General features: G+C 41.2%; 1 protein-coding gene across 1 annotated transcript in view; it reads left to right on the top strand.

Annotated features, from left to right (window-relative positions):
* The window catches only part of pid1 (phosphotyrosine interaction domain containing 1), a 30698-nt gene extending 17581 nt beyond the window's left edge, over positions 1 to 13117 (top strand). Inside the window, exon 3 of the mRNA XM_038693635.1 lies at positions 10391 to 13117. Coding sequence (XP_038549563.1) covers positions 10391 to 10876 — 486 coding nt within the window. The 3' untranslated portion in view covers positions 10877 to 13117. The remainder of the gene's footprint in view (positions 1 to 10390) is intronic.
* The last annotated feature ends 4580 nt before the right edge of the window (positions 13118 to 17697 follow it).

The following is a 17697-nucleotide window of genomic DNA, read 5'->3' as shown; positions in this document are numbered from 1 at the left end:
AGCAGACAGTTTTAGACAACAGTTTGTTTTTGTTCTTTTCCTGTTTCAATATGACAATGCCCCTGTGCACAACCCAGCTCCATAAAGAAATGGTTTTCCCAGTTTGGTGTGGAAGAACTTGAATGGCCCACACAGAGCCCTGACCTCAACCCTACTGAACACCTTTGGGATGAACTAGAACTGAGATTGCGAGCCAGACCCTCTTGTACATTTGTGTCTGAACCTGACAAATGCTCTTTTGAATGAATGGGCAAACATTCCCACAGACACACTCATCTCGTAGAAAGCCTTCTCAGATCTGTGGAAACTGTTATAGCTGCAAAGCGGGGACCAACTCCATATTAATGCCCATGGACTTTGATGAAGCAGGAAACAATTTGGACTATTTCTTGACCATGGCCAGTCACTTCAGAGGCTAGCCGTTTCCTCCTGTTTCCAGTCTTTGTGCTCAGCTACGCTATCCAGCTGCTGCTGTAGCTTCATACTTAGCATACATTGGTATCATTTTTTCCATCTAACTCTTGGCAAGAAAGTGAACCAGCGTGTTTCCTAAAATGCCAAATTATTCCTTTAAACTAAGCTTGAATATTCATAATTGCATGAATATGCTAAAATGTCCATACACATAAATGTGCCATAGCTCACTGTCCAGTTGATGTTAACCTCTTGTTACCCCATCTTTTCTGAATTACCTGCAAAGCTGACTATTTGGAAGTTACGAGCTTCCATTTGGACATTGTTCATTCCAAATCTGATGTTTCCACTGAGGCATGAACAAAAACAATCGCATTTTCACACTGGTCTCCTCTTGTGCCATTTGGAAAAGACCACAAACATTTACTGGTTGGAACAAAATGTTACCAAAGGGGGCAAAAAAGACAACAGATTGAGAGAAAGACCATGTGTTTTGTCTGCACCACCACTTTGTCCTTGGTCCAGTGTCTGGGAAAGTGCATCCTGCTGGAACGATGGGTTCCAGAAGTGTTGCAGAATGTTTGTACCTTCACATCACAGTCTGTTCCCTGACTAGATCCAATGGGACCAAACTGCTTTCCTCCACAACTGCCTCCTTGTTCTGCTCTTAGCCCTTCTTCCTGTCATCTTGACCCTTTCTCCACGTTTCCAAAGCCTCTCCGTAGGGACAGGTATATCCTCATTGAGTCTCTCTTCCTTCTTTTCCTTTTCCCATTCCTCCTGTTCTTTTCTTCTCATCTCCTCAGGTCTTTTAAAAAAAATTTTTTTTGCTGATAGCCGAAACAGCTGTGGCTCCAGCGGCAGCAGCTGCCCATGCTCTGCACCTCTTATGCACAGATGCATGCCTGTGTGCTTACACACAAATGCAGACTCTCACATAGACATGACATAGACAGACACATAGACAGTGTGTGTTGTGTGTTCGTGGACCAGGATGTTCCTGTCTCTGTCCCCACCGGCTCACTTGTTGGGCTGCGGATGTTTTTTCTGTCTCCCTCTGTGAATCCCTCACTTTCTTCTGTCCTTTCTTTAAATTCATTTTCTATCAGATTTTCTCCCCATCTGTTTACTTTCTCTTTGTCTGTCTCTCCCACCCTGCATGTCTGTCTGTTTCTCCTTTGTCATTCCATAGTTGTGGTTTCAGGCATTGTTGGTTTTTGATTCATCAAAAAATGTTAAATGTTAAAATCTGTTTGCCTCATTCATCATTATACACACAAAGCATTGTTACTGGCACGTTAGGCACTTAGAAGCAGTGGTGGCAGAGTGACTGTGTTGGCATGCATGTGCTACAGTGTGCAGAGTCTTTTGCAGTGTTGTAAACATGCAGAGATGTAGAGACTGCATAAACCAGCATGGACTGTACGTATTTCCACACCTCCGTGATGAGTACTATACACGTCTCTTAGCACAGATGGACCAACACCACCAGATCTGCAGCAGTGACTCTCAACCTTTTTGGCTTGTGGCCCCTTAACATCAGGCAACATCTACTTGTAACCCTGGATTTTGTTAAACGTGAGCTAGCTGTTTCCCCTATTTCCAGTCTTTGTGTTAAGTGTGCAGTACAGCCTGACTGATTTTTAAGGCTGATACCGATTTCTTATTTTTTCATCTTTTCAAAAATACACAACATAAGCAAAGATTATCCCTAACATTTGTCGTTAACATGTGTAGTTATGAGACAAGATAAAATAACATGATGCAGTTTAAAAATAAATGTTTTTTGTTGTCAAAAATAGTACTATTAGGATTTCTGCATTTTGTGGTGGGTATTTGGCATTCCACACGCGTGTTGCAGGTGAGTTGCAGAGTGCACTCTGGTAGAAAAACTATGCAATGACAACACTCACAATAACATGATTCATGGATCCGTCTCTTTTTTTTATCATCATTTATCGGCTGTTGTAAACACAGATACCAATTAATCTGCAATTAGGTCATATTGGCTGATAATATCTGCACAATTTTTCAAAATGTGAACTTTTTAAAAACCTTTTTACAGTACAAGGTAGCAAGGCTACCAAAAACTAGCCTACTGAAGACTTCAGCCGTCTCTGTCTGTCATGTAACCTTCACCTTGTAGGTTGTGGCGGCCCATCATGAGTGTCCCAATGTAGGAGAGAGAGAATAGAACAGGACAATATCCTCCGTAAACCAAGAGTCAGTAATGGTGGCCACATGTCTCAGCACACATGCAAATGTTTAAACGTGATCTTACACTAACACTTACACTCCATTTCTTTTGTTTTCTGTTTCTCTCCTACGAAGCAGGTACACATTTAGTTCTTGTCTGCAGCAACTATCCAGTGGATAGTTAAAATTCCCTCAGCCTGTCTGTCCGTTGCCGGTCTGTTTGCTCCATTTCTCTTTGTAGCATTCCTTCATAGCAGCCCCCAAGGCCTTCATTCCTGGAACTGATCTTTATTTCTGTCTCCATATCGCTTCATATGGAATCAATATTTTCAGTCTGACGGTATAGGACTGGTAAGAGTTAGCTGTAGAAGAGAGTGCAGAACAGTAGAGGGGATGTGAGGATAGAGGAGAGGTGAAACAGATGATGGGAGAAAGAAATGAGTGAAAGAGAGACGAGAGTGGAGGGAAGAAGAGACAACAGAGTGGAAGAGAAAGAGGGGAAACACATGGAAAGTTGAAACAAAGGGGAGGATTCTGTAGATCTCTGGAATGATTTAAGTTGCCTGCCTGACTTGCAGAGCTAAGACGACTGGTGAGCAGGCAGCCAGAGCAGAGGACAGCAGATGTGTTCTGGTCTGGGATGATGTATCAATTCTACCTAGAGCTTGATGTATGGAAAACCAACAAGCGCTTCATGCACTGCACAAACACTGACTCATGCAGTCTTTGGAGATCCTGAAAGCAGCTCATTTCTTCACCGTCAGTGAGTCCAACCTGAATCATGTATCTTCTCCCTCTGGAGAATTTACGATTGTTTGAGTCAGTGTTCTCTTTATTGTTCAAATCATAACCCGTGATTTGTACCTTTTGGAAACCTTCCTGATGCGCTCACACACTCACGAAGACTCTCTTGAACACACTATAGCTGTTAAAAGTCACCCACTAACTTGTCTCAGGTCCACCTTTGCACTTGGCACGCTTCCAGACGCACATATTGTGCAGAGAACCACTCGTGCTTCTGTTAGGATTTGAATGCTGCCGCTTTGTATTTAATTCAGGCATTCAACTGGTGTCAGATGTTAGATAAAAATGTGGTAACGTGATCGCCCACGTCTCTCCCTGGCTTCTTTCTGCCTACAAAAGTATCATTTTCCATCATGTTTGCCTACAAACCAAAAAAATATTCAGATGATGTACTGCGCAGCTGAGGCTGTGTTCAGCATTATTTGGGTTTGGTTTCAAGTCTGAACCATATTTTTAAGAAAGGAAGGAAGACATTCTTAGAAGGAAGTATCAAAGCAACTTCTCCACTTTAAAACTGAATTCTTATAATGTGTTATTTCTGTTGGCCCATAGTCCTGTTGTTGTCTGCCGGTTGATCTGCCGTTATAGAATATTTTCTTATGTGTGGCTCAGCCCGAGAAGAGGCTTTACTGTTGTGCCGGTGAATTCTCTGCAAATTCAAAATATCCATTCTTCAATTCACTATGTGCCCTGCACAGACTAGAAAACCAGAAAACCAAATTAATCAAAGTGATTCATCTAATAGAAAAGTCCAAATCTGTTTGTTTTGTATCTTACCCTGTCTGTGTTATATAACCAGTCACTATAATGTATTGAATACTTTGTTAATGATTTGGGACAATTAAAGTTGTCACTTGTGCCCTCCTGTGCATTAAATTGTTCCTGACACCCACCGGCCACTTTATTAGGTACACCTGTTCAATTGCTTGTTAACACAAATAGCTACTTAGGTATGTAGACGTGGTCAAGACAACTTGCTTAAGTTCAAACCGAGCATCAGAATGGGGAAAAAAGGGAATTTAAGTGACATTAAACTGGGCATGGTAGTTGGTGCCAGATGGGCAGGCACTCCTGTCAGCTAAGAACAGGAAACTGAGGCTACAGTTCGCGCAGGCTCACAAAAATTGGACAATAGAAAATGTCGATTTCAGCTGCGACATTCAGATTGTAGGTTCAGAATAGTTAAAAGCATAGTTTAAACGCGACAGCCTACCTGAGTATTGTTGCTGACCATGTCCATCCCTTCATGACCACAGCGTCCAATGGCCTCCGCAGTGTCACAAGATCTCAATCCAATAGAGAAACCTTTGGGATGCGGTGAAACGGGAGATTTGCATCATGGATGTGCAGCCGACAAATCTGCAGCAACTGCTTGATGCTTTTATGTCAATATGGACCAAGGTCTCTCAGTCATCTTGATGAAAGTATGCCACGAAGAATAAAGGTAGTTCTGAAGGCAAAAGGAATATATGCAAGTAAATATTAGATGCTGTGTTCACCTACAGACCACAGTTAAATGCCAGGTGTAAATGGGCTCAGTGTTGTCTTAGCTATGAAGGCTAAAAATGTCTCTGTCCCCACCTACAGTTGAAATGGTTGCTTGAAGTACTGCATGTGCAGAGTTTTAGTGGTGTATACGTTTCTTTTTTTATAAACAAGCCTTCTAAGTAGTGTTTTCTCTATTTCTATCCATTCCTCATCTTTATGCTTGAGCAATTTAACAATTTCCCCTTCAGCTACATATTTAGTTTAGACTTTTAAGACACACACTAATGTTTGCTCAGTCTGGTGACCCCCTCACCTCACACACTCCTAACTTATATCAACATTTCTCTCCACCTTAAATGCACACACACACTTGTCATAGGCTACTTTATTTCATCGCATGCCTGTCTGGAAAGAAATGTAATGTTTAGACAAACAAGTTGCTGCTTTGATAATGGAGTGTGTTTTGTTCTTTATCTAAGGACAAAAATATGGTTTTTGGACACAACTCAACAAGTTACCTCTAATGAAGATGGTTCTTTTCCTTTTAGAACAGACGGTGTGATCACGGGCAGATTGGCCACCTGGCAATTCTGGCATATGCCAGAGGGACTATTTGGACTATTTGTTTTGCGGTGGGCTGGTCAGATTGAAATTAATATCAGTGTTTCCCACACATCAGCTTTACTTGAGCAGCCATTGATCCTCCATTATGTTATAAGACTCAGACGGTGAATATTTCACAAGCATGGACCAGGAAAAAAACAGTGAACACTTTGGTGCAGGTGCAACTGAGTACAATGTTGACGGTTTCAATTGGCTTCCTCATTAACAAGCCTCCTCCGCGCACCCGCGGGTGAAAACGGTATCGCGGGTGAAAATCGTGAATGCTGTGCCACTTCATAAAACAGCCCACTGCTTATGGAGAAAGTCAACAGGGCCGACAAATACAGGGAGAGAGAAAAAGAAAGAGGTAGGGCAAGCCGCTGTGTTTGCAGCAGAGGTGTATGTTCCTTGCTTGTGTGGAAATATTAGAAGTGAAGACAAGGAGAGCAGAATTAAGTAGGCTAGTGAGTAATGTTTTTATTCATGTTTATTCCAATGTTGAGAGCAGTGTGTGAGAAAACATTTTTCTGCAATGTTTAAATCGGCTACTGTGTTCATGGACGTTGCTGGAATCAGTACAGATAGAGACCCCTGGTCTTCTTGTAGGCTGAATGAAAATGCTTTGAGAAAGGTTTACTTGCACAATAAGAAACATGCAATGCAATTTGAATATAGAAGAAACAAATGTGCATTGTCCAAGAAAGTTACTTAAGCAACAAAAAAAGCTACTGATTACTGCATTATATTCCATTTTATTGTTATATTTTGAATTGTCACCTGCTTAATTTTGTGATTCCATTCATATAAATAAAGACATTTACTCCATAAATTGGTGCAGAAAATGTCTCCAGAATGCAGGAAATTAAGAGTTTAATGCTCAAAATCTTCTGGGGGAGGACCCCCAGATCCCCCACTCATACATTTTATCATCGAATATTTCTTCAAAATTGTGTTAAAATATCTTCTCGTCTTGTTCTCATGACCAAAGTCTTTCATCACACCCCTAATCTCAGACCTTATGTTACCAACTCTTTACAACACAAAGTGACACCCTTGCTGTTACATACAGTAGGCCTACTTCTTATATTATCTCACCATCTGTACACAAATTCATCCTAAGTAGTGAATGTGTGTTTGTGGGGATGTGTAGTAAGGTGGGCATGGCTACAGTGCCAGGGCTGAATTTTTGTCCCAGTCTGCCCCTGAGTACGATTGAGAGAACTTACTGCTCTTTTGTGTTTTGGCCTACTCTTAGTGAGAGAATTAAACCTGGCTAAGCTGTCAGCCTTTCAAGTAGGAAGCAAGCAATCACAAGAAACGCTTGCGGTTTAAACTTGTAATTCAATATGAAAACAGGAGAGACAGAGAAAAGAAGTCCACAATGACTCATTACTGCTGTTTTACATACAAACAGCACATTGCGGATGGTTAATGTATCTTGGCACAGTCTTTGGATTTGTTGGCTGGCTGAGTGACTGACCGCCTCCTGGCTGTGAGAGAGTGTCAGTGTGGTTGACTAGCAAACCACCCTGCCTCCAGGCTGCTCCTGCAGACCTGTGGTACTCAGCTGAATGAGGGATCGGGTGCAAAGGCTGAATGTCCCACCCCGCGGCCACCACTAATGAAAACCAGGAGTGAGGAGGTTGCCGCTTTCACTGCCTGGATCTCACTGTTGCCTATAAGAAACTGTGAATCAATGTCATGTCGCGCTGCAATCAGGGTATTTCAGGGTCTAATACACCATAGTGGTAGCAAATGTGTGTGTGTGTGTGTGTGTGTGTGTTTATATAGAGAGCAGATAATACACGCCTACTACTTTTGAGTAGATACACCACAATCTTTTCTTCTTTTTCTTCTTGCTGTTTAGACATCATTTGGGTGAAATATGCTACTTGTGTTCATTTACCAGCACGCCTATCATATGAAATATTTTATGTTACGATTGGTCCAGTTTAAAGGAATATGGGTGCACTTAACCTCTGTCTTTCTGTAACATTTCCGTTATTGCCCAAAGAGACTGATGTTGGCATTATATTGTTGCATGTGTTCTAACATTTTGTTTATATGCTGTCTATGTATGTTTTGGCCTTTTGTTTATTGAAGAAGTGTTGGAAACAGTCTGCAACATATACTATGCTTGTTCAGCATTTGAAAGACACTTATTTGCTTTCTGTCCAAGCGTAAGATGACAATTTATACCACTCTCATGTCTGAGCTTTAAGTACAGAGCTGGGGGCCAGAAGGTGTTATTTTTGCCCGATTTTCAACAACTCTGCCTTTTATTGGCTAGTCCTTTGCCTCTGTAGGTTGGTTAAGGGTAGGGTTAGGGTTAAGCAATCAGATTCAGAGTAGGGGGCAGGACTAGATGCAAAGCTGGTGTTCATCAAGTAAGAGCTGCCAAAAATCTGGCGGGGAAAAAAATCACCCAGCGAGGAGATGTTAGCCTAGCTAAAAATAGGTATAGCATAAGATTGTCATTTTTACATGTCTGTTTGTGTACAGATTTAGAAAACAAAATGGAGATACAGTGGATTAATAGGTTAACTTTAGAGGTGTCAGTACTATATTTTTTAAATCTTTGGATAGTCAGGCTAGCTGTTTCTTCCTGCTTCTAGTCTGCTAAGACAGGCTAACCACCTCTTCACTACAGCTCCACACAAATGCACATTAATTTATCTTTTCATGTCACTTTTGGAGACAAAGTGAATTGACATAATTTCTAAAATGTTGAACTGTTCATTTACAGGGAGGGAGGGAGGGTGAAATGCTTGATTATAATACAATTTTCGTTGATAAATTTGTGTTTGTTTCCTTTGTTTTCTGTTTCTCACTGGCTTCCTCTTTCTTTACCATTCTGTTGGAGCTCCATTTCCCCATCACTTTTCATTTCCACTTTTTTAAAAATAAGGATATTCTAATTCTTTCATGTATGTGTTTATTTGTAATTGGACTTTTGTGTGCTCTACAGATTTGGCATTACAAAGAGTGCATGCTTTTAAAAAATTATTTGGCAGGGCACTATATTTTATTCCAACTTGAGTGCATCCTTACCAAAGATAGTCGGTTTTTACATATTGGTAGCATAATTGTTTCTTAATGGTAAATGTTGCCCTACATAAAACTGTAACTACCTGTCTAACCAAGAGGTTGGACTGACTGGCTGACTGTTCTACATGCTTACACTGAAAGATCCCATTCAGTGAAAATCATAGCGGCAGGTAGGTAGACTTCATGGTTGCAGACTAAACAAAACTTGTGAAAGAAGAGAACCAGTCATATCATGTGATGAATAAAACATGTCTCAGTCCTCTGCTTTGTGTCATTTTCTGGTGCTCTATATCAGTCTGGCATTGGTATCTGTTGATCTGCTGGTTAGATCTCTGCTGTTGTCAGAATAATAAAATGTAAGATAAACATAAGACTGAAAAGATAGGCCTAATAGTTTAACTAAATTGCTTAAGGGAATAGTCTAATCAAGACCAGAGATTGGTTTGACATTGGGCAGATGTGGATCGAGCTATGAATGCAGGCCACGTCTTATGTAAATGTTCCAGACTGATACACATATTTCCTTCAGTATTCACTCTTATCATTGCACTCACATGTTATCTGCAGCCATGTGTCAAATGTGTGCTGCATGTAAGCCAGCTGTAATGAACTCTTGAGAGAGAGGAGTATCCCCCTGCCCCAGTATAAACACAGACAGGAGTAAAAAAACTCTGAGTATTTGACTTGTTGCAGGCTCCTCTTCTGTGTATTTTTATAAAGCTATAAAGGACACACCATGTAGAGAAAGCGCACAAGTCAGCCATTATTCCTGGACTGCTCTCCAATTGGCCACTTTCCCATTGAAAACTCCAGCTTTGTTCACTTCTTAACTCTCTCTCTCCTCTTATCCCTCTCCATCTCCTCAGTCTATCGCTCTCCTGGTATGTAGTGTCATTACTATGGTATTCTATGGTCCTTGTTGCAGCCACTGCTCAACATATTTTTTTCTTTGGGAAGTAGCACACACACATTATTCATAATGTCTGCACAGTCACCACAGAAAATTAGAAAAGGCTCTCTTTAACACTACAGAGAGACTTAATGCACCCCAGTCTCCGAGGTCAATTAACCTGAAGATGTACACTGAATTGATTAGTTCGCTAAATTATTTTCACTTTGCTCCATGTTAATTAGCAGTGATGTTTTTAATATTGAAAACCTCCTGAGATGATTTGACATAATGTGGAAATAGTGGAAATAAGTCCAGTCTTGTTTTTCACATTTAAAGATAAAGACCAGTTTAGTATGGATTTGGACAATCCTTTACCCTGATAACATCATCCACGTATCATGAAAGTGACTCAGCATTTGTAGTATCTTGACTGAACATGCAGAACTATCCAGTGTTGATGGGTGAACACTCCTTTTTACAGATATTAAAATATGGTGGCCAGGTCTCCACCGATCTTTCACCTGAATGTTCTTTTACCTATGTCCGTTTAATTGTGGTGTTCCTCAAGGGTCCATTCTTGGCCCACTGTTGTTTTTAATTACCACGTTTCCGCTCAGTCAGGTGATACCAAACCATGATGTCCTCCTCTCCTCTTTTTCTATGCAAATGACTTGGTTATTTGGCCCATCGCAGTCCAATAAATCTAGCAGCCTAACGATCTTCTTGCCTGTCTTAATGACATTAAATGTTGGATGTCCCAAAATTAAAAAAAAATGTAATGATGATATATCTGAGTTGATACTGAACTTTTTTTTTTTTCAAGAAAATATTTCCAATTAGGTCATTTTTGTGTCCTTTTATTTACATTTGTTATATCATACTTATCATGGAAAAGACAAGTCTAATAGTATGTCTGTGTGTGTGTGTGTGTCTCATTTCCTGCAGGTGGCCTACCTGGGTAAGGTGACTATCTCTGGGACCCAGTTCCTGTCTGGCTGCACAGAGTCGGCGGTGGTGGGTCTGGTTGAGCATCGTGCCCTCACCCAGCAACAGGGCACCTCTCTGCTGGAAATTCGGCCCTTCCAGGTGCGTCTTCACCATCTGGATGAGCGCGGCGAGGCCTCAGTAACCATGGACACCTACCAGGTGGCGCGGATCGCCTACTGCACAGCCGACCACAGCGTCAGACCAAATGTATTTGCCTGGATCTACCGGGAGATCAACGACGACCTGTCCTTCCAGATGGACTGCCATGCTGTGGAGTGTGAGAGCAAGCTGGAGGCCAAGAAGCTGGCACACTCAATGATGGAGGCTTTCCGCAAGACTTTCCACAGCATGCGCAGCGATGGCCGCATCCATAAGAGTGGTTCATCGGACGACTTTGCTGAGGACTCATCCACCCCAGAAGACTCAACCCCAGACGATGGTTGAACTGAAACTCACCTAAACTCCGGATCCCCATCCTGACGAAGCGAGGGGTGACTGGACGGAAGGACAGATTACCTGCTCTCTCTCTCATTCTCCCCAAATATCACTTTCTGTTATCAATTTGGAACAAAATTATCTGACCATGTGAACCAACACACCCAGGATAATGAAGTAGCTTTGAAATACTGTAAAGGATAGGTAGATGAAAAAGGACTTACGAAAGACCTACATTTACATACACAGGGATAGCAAAGTGTTTCCACTTTGAATAAATGGCCCTCAACAACACAGAGGGGCCTTTCAAGCACCTCTGAAAAGCCCTCATGAGATTGACTAGACATTTCCATTCTCAACCACTGTCACTCCTGCACCCAGCAGAGACACTGTTTGTGGTTCTTAAGCTTTTTCATCCAGGAAACAACAAACTTTAGTCTCTGTTCTTCTGACCCAAGCTCATGAAAACCTATTGCTACTCTTGCCATGTACGGACCCAGAAGATATAGGCCCGTGACCTATTTCGGGTACCAACCCAGAGGTTATGAGACTGCTGGAGCACATAAATTCTTTAAATGTTTAATTATGTGGATCTTTGTTACCATGCCTTCGACCTTGGTAATAGCAAATGAGCATGTGAAAGAAAAGCTAAGCCTAAGCACTATTCATATCATCACTATGGTACCTTAGTCCAACCCCAAAATTATTCACCATTATGGCTGTTATTCATGTGGACAATGGAGCTTCTGCCACTGTCTCCATTTAATAGGTACTTAACGATTCAGAATATGTGTAAGGTGCCTGGGAGAATATAGGTGCTACATAGATGTTACAATTTAGGAGTTCTCACTAGGCTTAAAGCCTGGCCCTGTCTGCGACACCTTATTCATCCACATCTGACTTCTGTTTTGAGTATACCAAAATTCAGGCTGGATTTGGCCTGTCAGATTATGTGCCTCACTTTCCTCTCACATTAGTTTGGTCTCTTACCCAGGTCCCAATGTGTGTGTGTGTGTGTGTGCCGACCTTTTCTTTTGTTTGTTTTTCTGTGTGTAGGTGTAATTGCTTACTTCTGTACTTTGTGTATATGAATGTACACGTGAGTGCTTGCATCTCTGTGTGAGAAAGAGAAAAGAGGTGGAAGATTATGGGTGGGTGATATCAAATGATTAGCTGGAAGTGATGACTTCTCATCGCCCCGGAAACATCCATTTTTGATGTTTAAGGAGCCATTTTAATAAATCAGATACGGTCCTGTGACCATTTGCCACGTTTTTTTACTTTTATCTGGTATGAATAGAAAACATAAGTACGGGAGTCTGAATGTGCCCGTCATTGAGGTTGTAGGACCGTAAAAGACAGCGGTCCAAGATAACGACAGACACCTCCTGGCCTCTGCTTGAATGTATGATGAGTCCAACGTGCTGTGAGCACCTCACATCATCTCCGGTCACTTCAGTCTCCCATAATCTAATGCTATCACAGACAGCTATAAGGGACAGTCAGTGACCGGTTTCACTCTGCTCTGCTGCCCTGCATCGCCTCTCTGAGTGACTGTGGAACCATTTTGGGGCTAAAACTCATCAGAGCTCCACACCACTTTCTTCTTTTCTAACTGGACTGTATTGCAGAGATTGGACTCTATCAATGGAAATAGTCTTCAGTCAGTGACTCAAACGGAATGATCTGGTGGCTCTGGTCAATACACACACACACACACACACACACACACACACACACACACACACACACACAACTATACACACCTACCTACAATTATACATATGTACACACACATTGTATTTGAATCTCGCTCAATAAGCTTATGTAAATACAAATATATCACTTTCCAAATATTACAGCATAAATGTTGATAGCTATTTTAAATAATAACAAAATGTTGAGAACCATCATACGAAACAGAAAGAGTGTTATAAAGCCTACTGTGAATAAGAAGTGGAGAGCCTGACAGTGGTGGCTGTGTGTGTGTGTGTGTGTGTGTGTGTGTGTGTGTGTGCGTGTGCACACGTGTGTGTGGAAGTTATTGCATGTGGTGGAAAGCGAGGTGAGGGTTGTGTATGGACAGGCCAGAGGGGGAGAATGTTTATAAAGCTGTAGATTACTGTGTCATGTCTGTCTGAAAGCTCAGACGCGCTTTACATGTTTGACAAATGTTACCTTAAGTGTTTTCTATACAGTGTTTGCAAAGATCAAGAAACAATTGCATATAAAGTATTTACCAAGACCAAGCATGTGATGGTGTGGTCTGTTTTGTCTCAAATCCACAAATCATGTATCTTTGTCCACTATCACCAGAAACTGGCTGAAAGAGGTTTTTATTCCACTCTTCGTGATTTTAACTTACTGCATTCCCTGCTGCGACTGCATGTGGGAGGATAAATACAAAGCATGTTCAGTTTCAGAACAAACAGACTTGGTAACCAGATGATGCACTGACCAGGTGCCGGGACAGATGTAAAGCATAACAACACGTTCACCCTCCTTAAACACATGTTGCAGCATACTGGAATGTGACTTTCCTGAAACTATTTAAGGTATACTTTTTTTGGTGTGCGGGGTGAGGTTTGACAAATGTTTGGATGCAACTTAAAGCCACAGTCCAACACAAAAGCTATTCATTCTCTTTCTCTATTTACATGGGATCGTAAATGCCAAGTGTAGGTGGGGTTGAAATATTCTAAACTTCTTTCAGGCTGAATTGTGACCAGGCGCCTCACACTTTTAGTTCAATCACTCCTCTGCATGCGTGTGGTCACAATGCCCTGAGCAATCTCATAAATATAACTTTACGGTGTTTCCAAGCATGTTTCAGGTTTAAGTGTGACACTGCCTTTATCCTGTCCTCTGAAGGAGGTTTTACTCTCCCATTCTTTACATTCCTCTGACTTCTCAGATCTTTCTTTTTATTGCGTTATTGTGCTCCAGCCTCTCGTCTGCCAGAATGTGGCAGCCCTTTTTTTTCTGTGCCCACATCAATAACAAGATAACTAGCTGCTCTCTGCTTCTGTGGGTGGCGATCATTTTGCAGCTTAAGAGCTGCAGAGAATTGGAGGCAAAATGGATGCTGTGAAGAATGTTAATGTGCGTTGAATGAGAACACTGCCTCCTTCTGGCAAGAGAAGCCACAGCCTCTTGCTTTGAACATTTCTTCAAAGAGGCCTATTCATGTTGTCATAAACCAACTGAAACTCCTCATGATAATAATCATTACTTTGTATATTTTACTGTTACTTCATTGGCTTCTGTGGGGTAGAAAAGGTAGCAGAGACAGATTTATGTGCACACTGATGGCTTTCTAACAACAAATGGACAATAATGTGCATTGAGCAGACATAATTTAGTCATTTGAGTTATGGTTTGCATTAAACGAGCAAAACTTAAATCTTGGACTGTCATCCACAATCACATGAGATAATCTGACCACAGTGCTGGTAATCATCTCTGCACTAGAAGTTTTGTAGCTCTGTCAACCTTCTGCCCCCTTCTCTTCCAGCTCACTGTACACAAGCGTCACTGTTTAGATGCCTCTTTGTCTTGGTTCTCTGCTGAACGTACAGTCTCTTGATCACTCTGCAATGTGCTCTTGTGTCTGTCTGACCCACTTCCAGCAGTGCATCGGCACAGAGGGGCCCTGTGAGGCCCAGAAAGAGGCCACCCCGGCAGCCTGCGTCTCTGCTCCACTGAGGCGTCAGTCAGTCAACTCACAATACCACTCTGTTACTGCTCCAGCTGGCTGCTCTTCCTCCTTGAAGTCCCAGAACCGCCAGTCTATCCACCCGCCAAGGGCCCACACGCTTGAGGTTCAGCTAGGGCGGGGAGCGGTGCCAATACTGGCTTGTGATCAGACTCCTCTTATTCGCTCACTATCTCTGCCTTACTCTCTTGACTGCCGCTCCATGAGCAGGGGGCCCGGGCCCCTTGGAGAAAGACTGTGGTGGAGTGCTGAAAACATATGTGTGAAATGGACCAGGAACTGTACACATTCTTTCTGCCTCTGGCTTGACTGATGAAACACACTTTACATTGTATAAGATTCAAAGAGTTTATATATATTTATATATGACCACTGCTAATTCAGTGCAGGCATTATATTAATTTTTGTGCACAAATGCACAAAAGAAACAAAGCAACCTTTTCAAAACATTCTACAATTATAATTAATGCATTATAAACTTGAAAAAAAGGTAAGTAAACCTTTCTTGTTTCCTTTCAAAGAAAAAGGTAAAATTTTAAAACAATATGGCTATAATGCTTATTTTTATAGGTCCCTAATTTCTTAAGAATTTCATATTTTCAGGTTTCTGGAAGGAAAAATTGTGCTATCATGGGTTAAATAGGAATTACCCCATTTAAACCCAAGAAAATATTAATTCATAATTGCTTTATTATTGAAAGCATTATTCTTTACACATCTTGAATTGTATATTTGGCTGTATTTCAGGAAACATCTGAGGAAACTACAGACTTGTAAAATAAAGCATTACCATAATATGAACCGAAAACTAGTTTAAAATCTAAAGTACTGAAGGAAATGTATCTTCCAGACCTGAGGAAGAATGATGAAGAGCCTCAGTTAGATTCTTTCTTTCTGACATACAAACCATTTCCTCTGATCATGTCTAGATCCCCTCTGATCCCTCCTGTTGGACTGGTCCCTGAAGCGTCGATGTGATTTAAGATTCCTGTCATAATGAAATGTGGACTTGAACCTTTCAGTTAACCTAAGCCCAGAGGATTCAGCACACTTTGCTATTGTAATACACTTACAGTCACACACAGATGAGATGTTGCCCTGAATCCCTGGGGGAGAGGAAATGTCTGGACTGAGATCCAGGAGGAGCTGGTTTGTCAGGAACAAGGGATAAGACTCTGCGAGAACAAGTTGAAACAGATCCTGGAGGACAAATATCAATGGCTCTGTCTGTAAAGTCCTTCTGTGTACTATTTTCAAAGTTTGCTATCCGCACGCCTGTTGCTGTTCAGAGTTAACAGTAAACATTGCTGAAGTACTAAACAAGTTTTTGAAGATTTTTTTTTTCCTGAAAGTGCATGGCCTGTTTTGATGACATGATTACATCATGTTTTACATGTAATATAAATTGACATTAAAATGTATAAATAATTGTGTCTTTGCAAAATATAAATGAAAGTTTCAGATATGAAACTGAATTAAGGATAAAGGAAGCAGCAAACACTGATGACCTGATATTTGACAAGCAACAATGTGTCTGAGGTTTGGAGTTATTTTTGTCACATTAAAGGAATAGTAAGGCATTCTGGGAATTGGACTTGCTTTCCTAAAGCCAGCAGTTGGTTAGCATAGCTTAGCACAAAGACTGGAAACAGAGGCAAACAGCTAGCCTGGATCTGTCCAAAGGTACCCACCAGCACCTTTATAGTTCACTGATAAACATGTTATATCTGGACCTTCTCTTCTAATTTTCAGCAAGAAAGCAAATAATCATAATTCCCAAAATGTCAAACTGTTAAAGTAAAGTTTTGGTAAGTATGTTCTCATTGTAGTTTCCCTATGTTGCCATACTGAAAATAGCAGTTTCAATGTATGTATATGTGTGCATGTGTATTTTATGTAATTTATCTTGTGTATTGTTGAGCAGCAGATACTGTACTTGTCTTCTGCTTTATTGTGGGGGTACATTCTGCTTATAAAACAGACTGACTAAATTGATTTGGACGTTTCAGTGCCAAAGGCTGCAGGAAAGAAGCAGTGCGGAGACGTAGAGGATAGTAGAGGAAAATGGAAAGGAATGCATGTGGAGAAAAAAATTGGATAAATAGGTGACAGGAGTGAAGAGATCTTCTTGGGCATGTTGCACCCAGATGTTGAGGGAAGAGTTGGGTAATCCTGCTCTGTCACATCCTGCTGGTTGAGCCAAAATAAAAGCTGAGAAAATAAACAACTTACCAAACTTTCTAGGTGGTTGTGAATGAGGTCACAGACACAAATAGATGGATACCTGAAAAGAAAAAGAAAACCCCACTTTTCACCAAACTAAATAGAACTCAAGTCTAGAATTTACGCTGCTGATGTTACCTTCTTTGTCCACTTGGTGTCATCATAGATTAGCATTTAAAAGCAGAGTGCTCTGCATGCTGTTTGAAGACTTCGGTGAGACTGCAATATTGGAATTGCATTTCCAATATAAAAAATTTAAATGCAACACTTTATGACACTAACCCTCTCTTCTCAATCAAATGTCTGAATTTCTGGATAGATGCTGTTTCACATTTGTTTCCCTTCCCACATGCCAAAGCCTTTGAGACGGGCCCAAATTTGAGATCACTGAGCTTTGAAGTCATATCATGGTGGTGGATCACAATTTAATCCACAATTCAGCATACAGCCAGATGTGACCTGGATAATACGCCAAGTCACCAACATACAAAATGTAAAATAACATAAATTTCACTTTCGAGGCCATGCTGTCAAGATGAAAAATCTCTTATTCTAAAAGATAATCTTTCCTATAGCATCAGCATTGTTCCGGCTACCTGTGTGGCTCAGCTGATTTGATTCTGAAACCCTAAAGGCTCTGCAGGTTGTTGGGAAGGAGGGAGGTGGAACTTAGAGCACATCTTCAAAACATCTCTGAACACATATCTCACAGCACTATGTTATCGTTTCATCCGGCTGTGTGTGTATGTGTGATGGTTGTGAAAAGGATTTATAACCTTAATCCGAGATGGGGAATGGATTTCATGTGTGTCATCAGTGATAGGATCGATATATTTAAAGCATACAGTAGATATAAAGCACTGTGTGATATGTTTACTATTTCAAAGGGAGG

This window comes from Micropterus salmoides, unplaced genomic scaffold (genome assembly GCF_014851395.1).
Source record: "Micropterus salmoides isolate LMB-PRFRI ecotype aquatic unplaced genomic scaffold, ASM1485139v1 Ms_hic_scaffold_3, whole genome shotgun sequence".
Classification (NCBI taxonomy): domain Eukaryota; kingdom Metazoa; phylum Chordata; class Actinopteri; order Centrarchiformes; family Centrarchidae; genus Micropterus; species Micropterus salmoides.
This window is presented reverse-complemented; position numbering and strand designations above follow the sequence as displayed.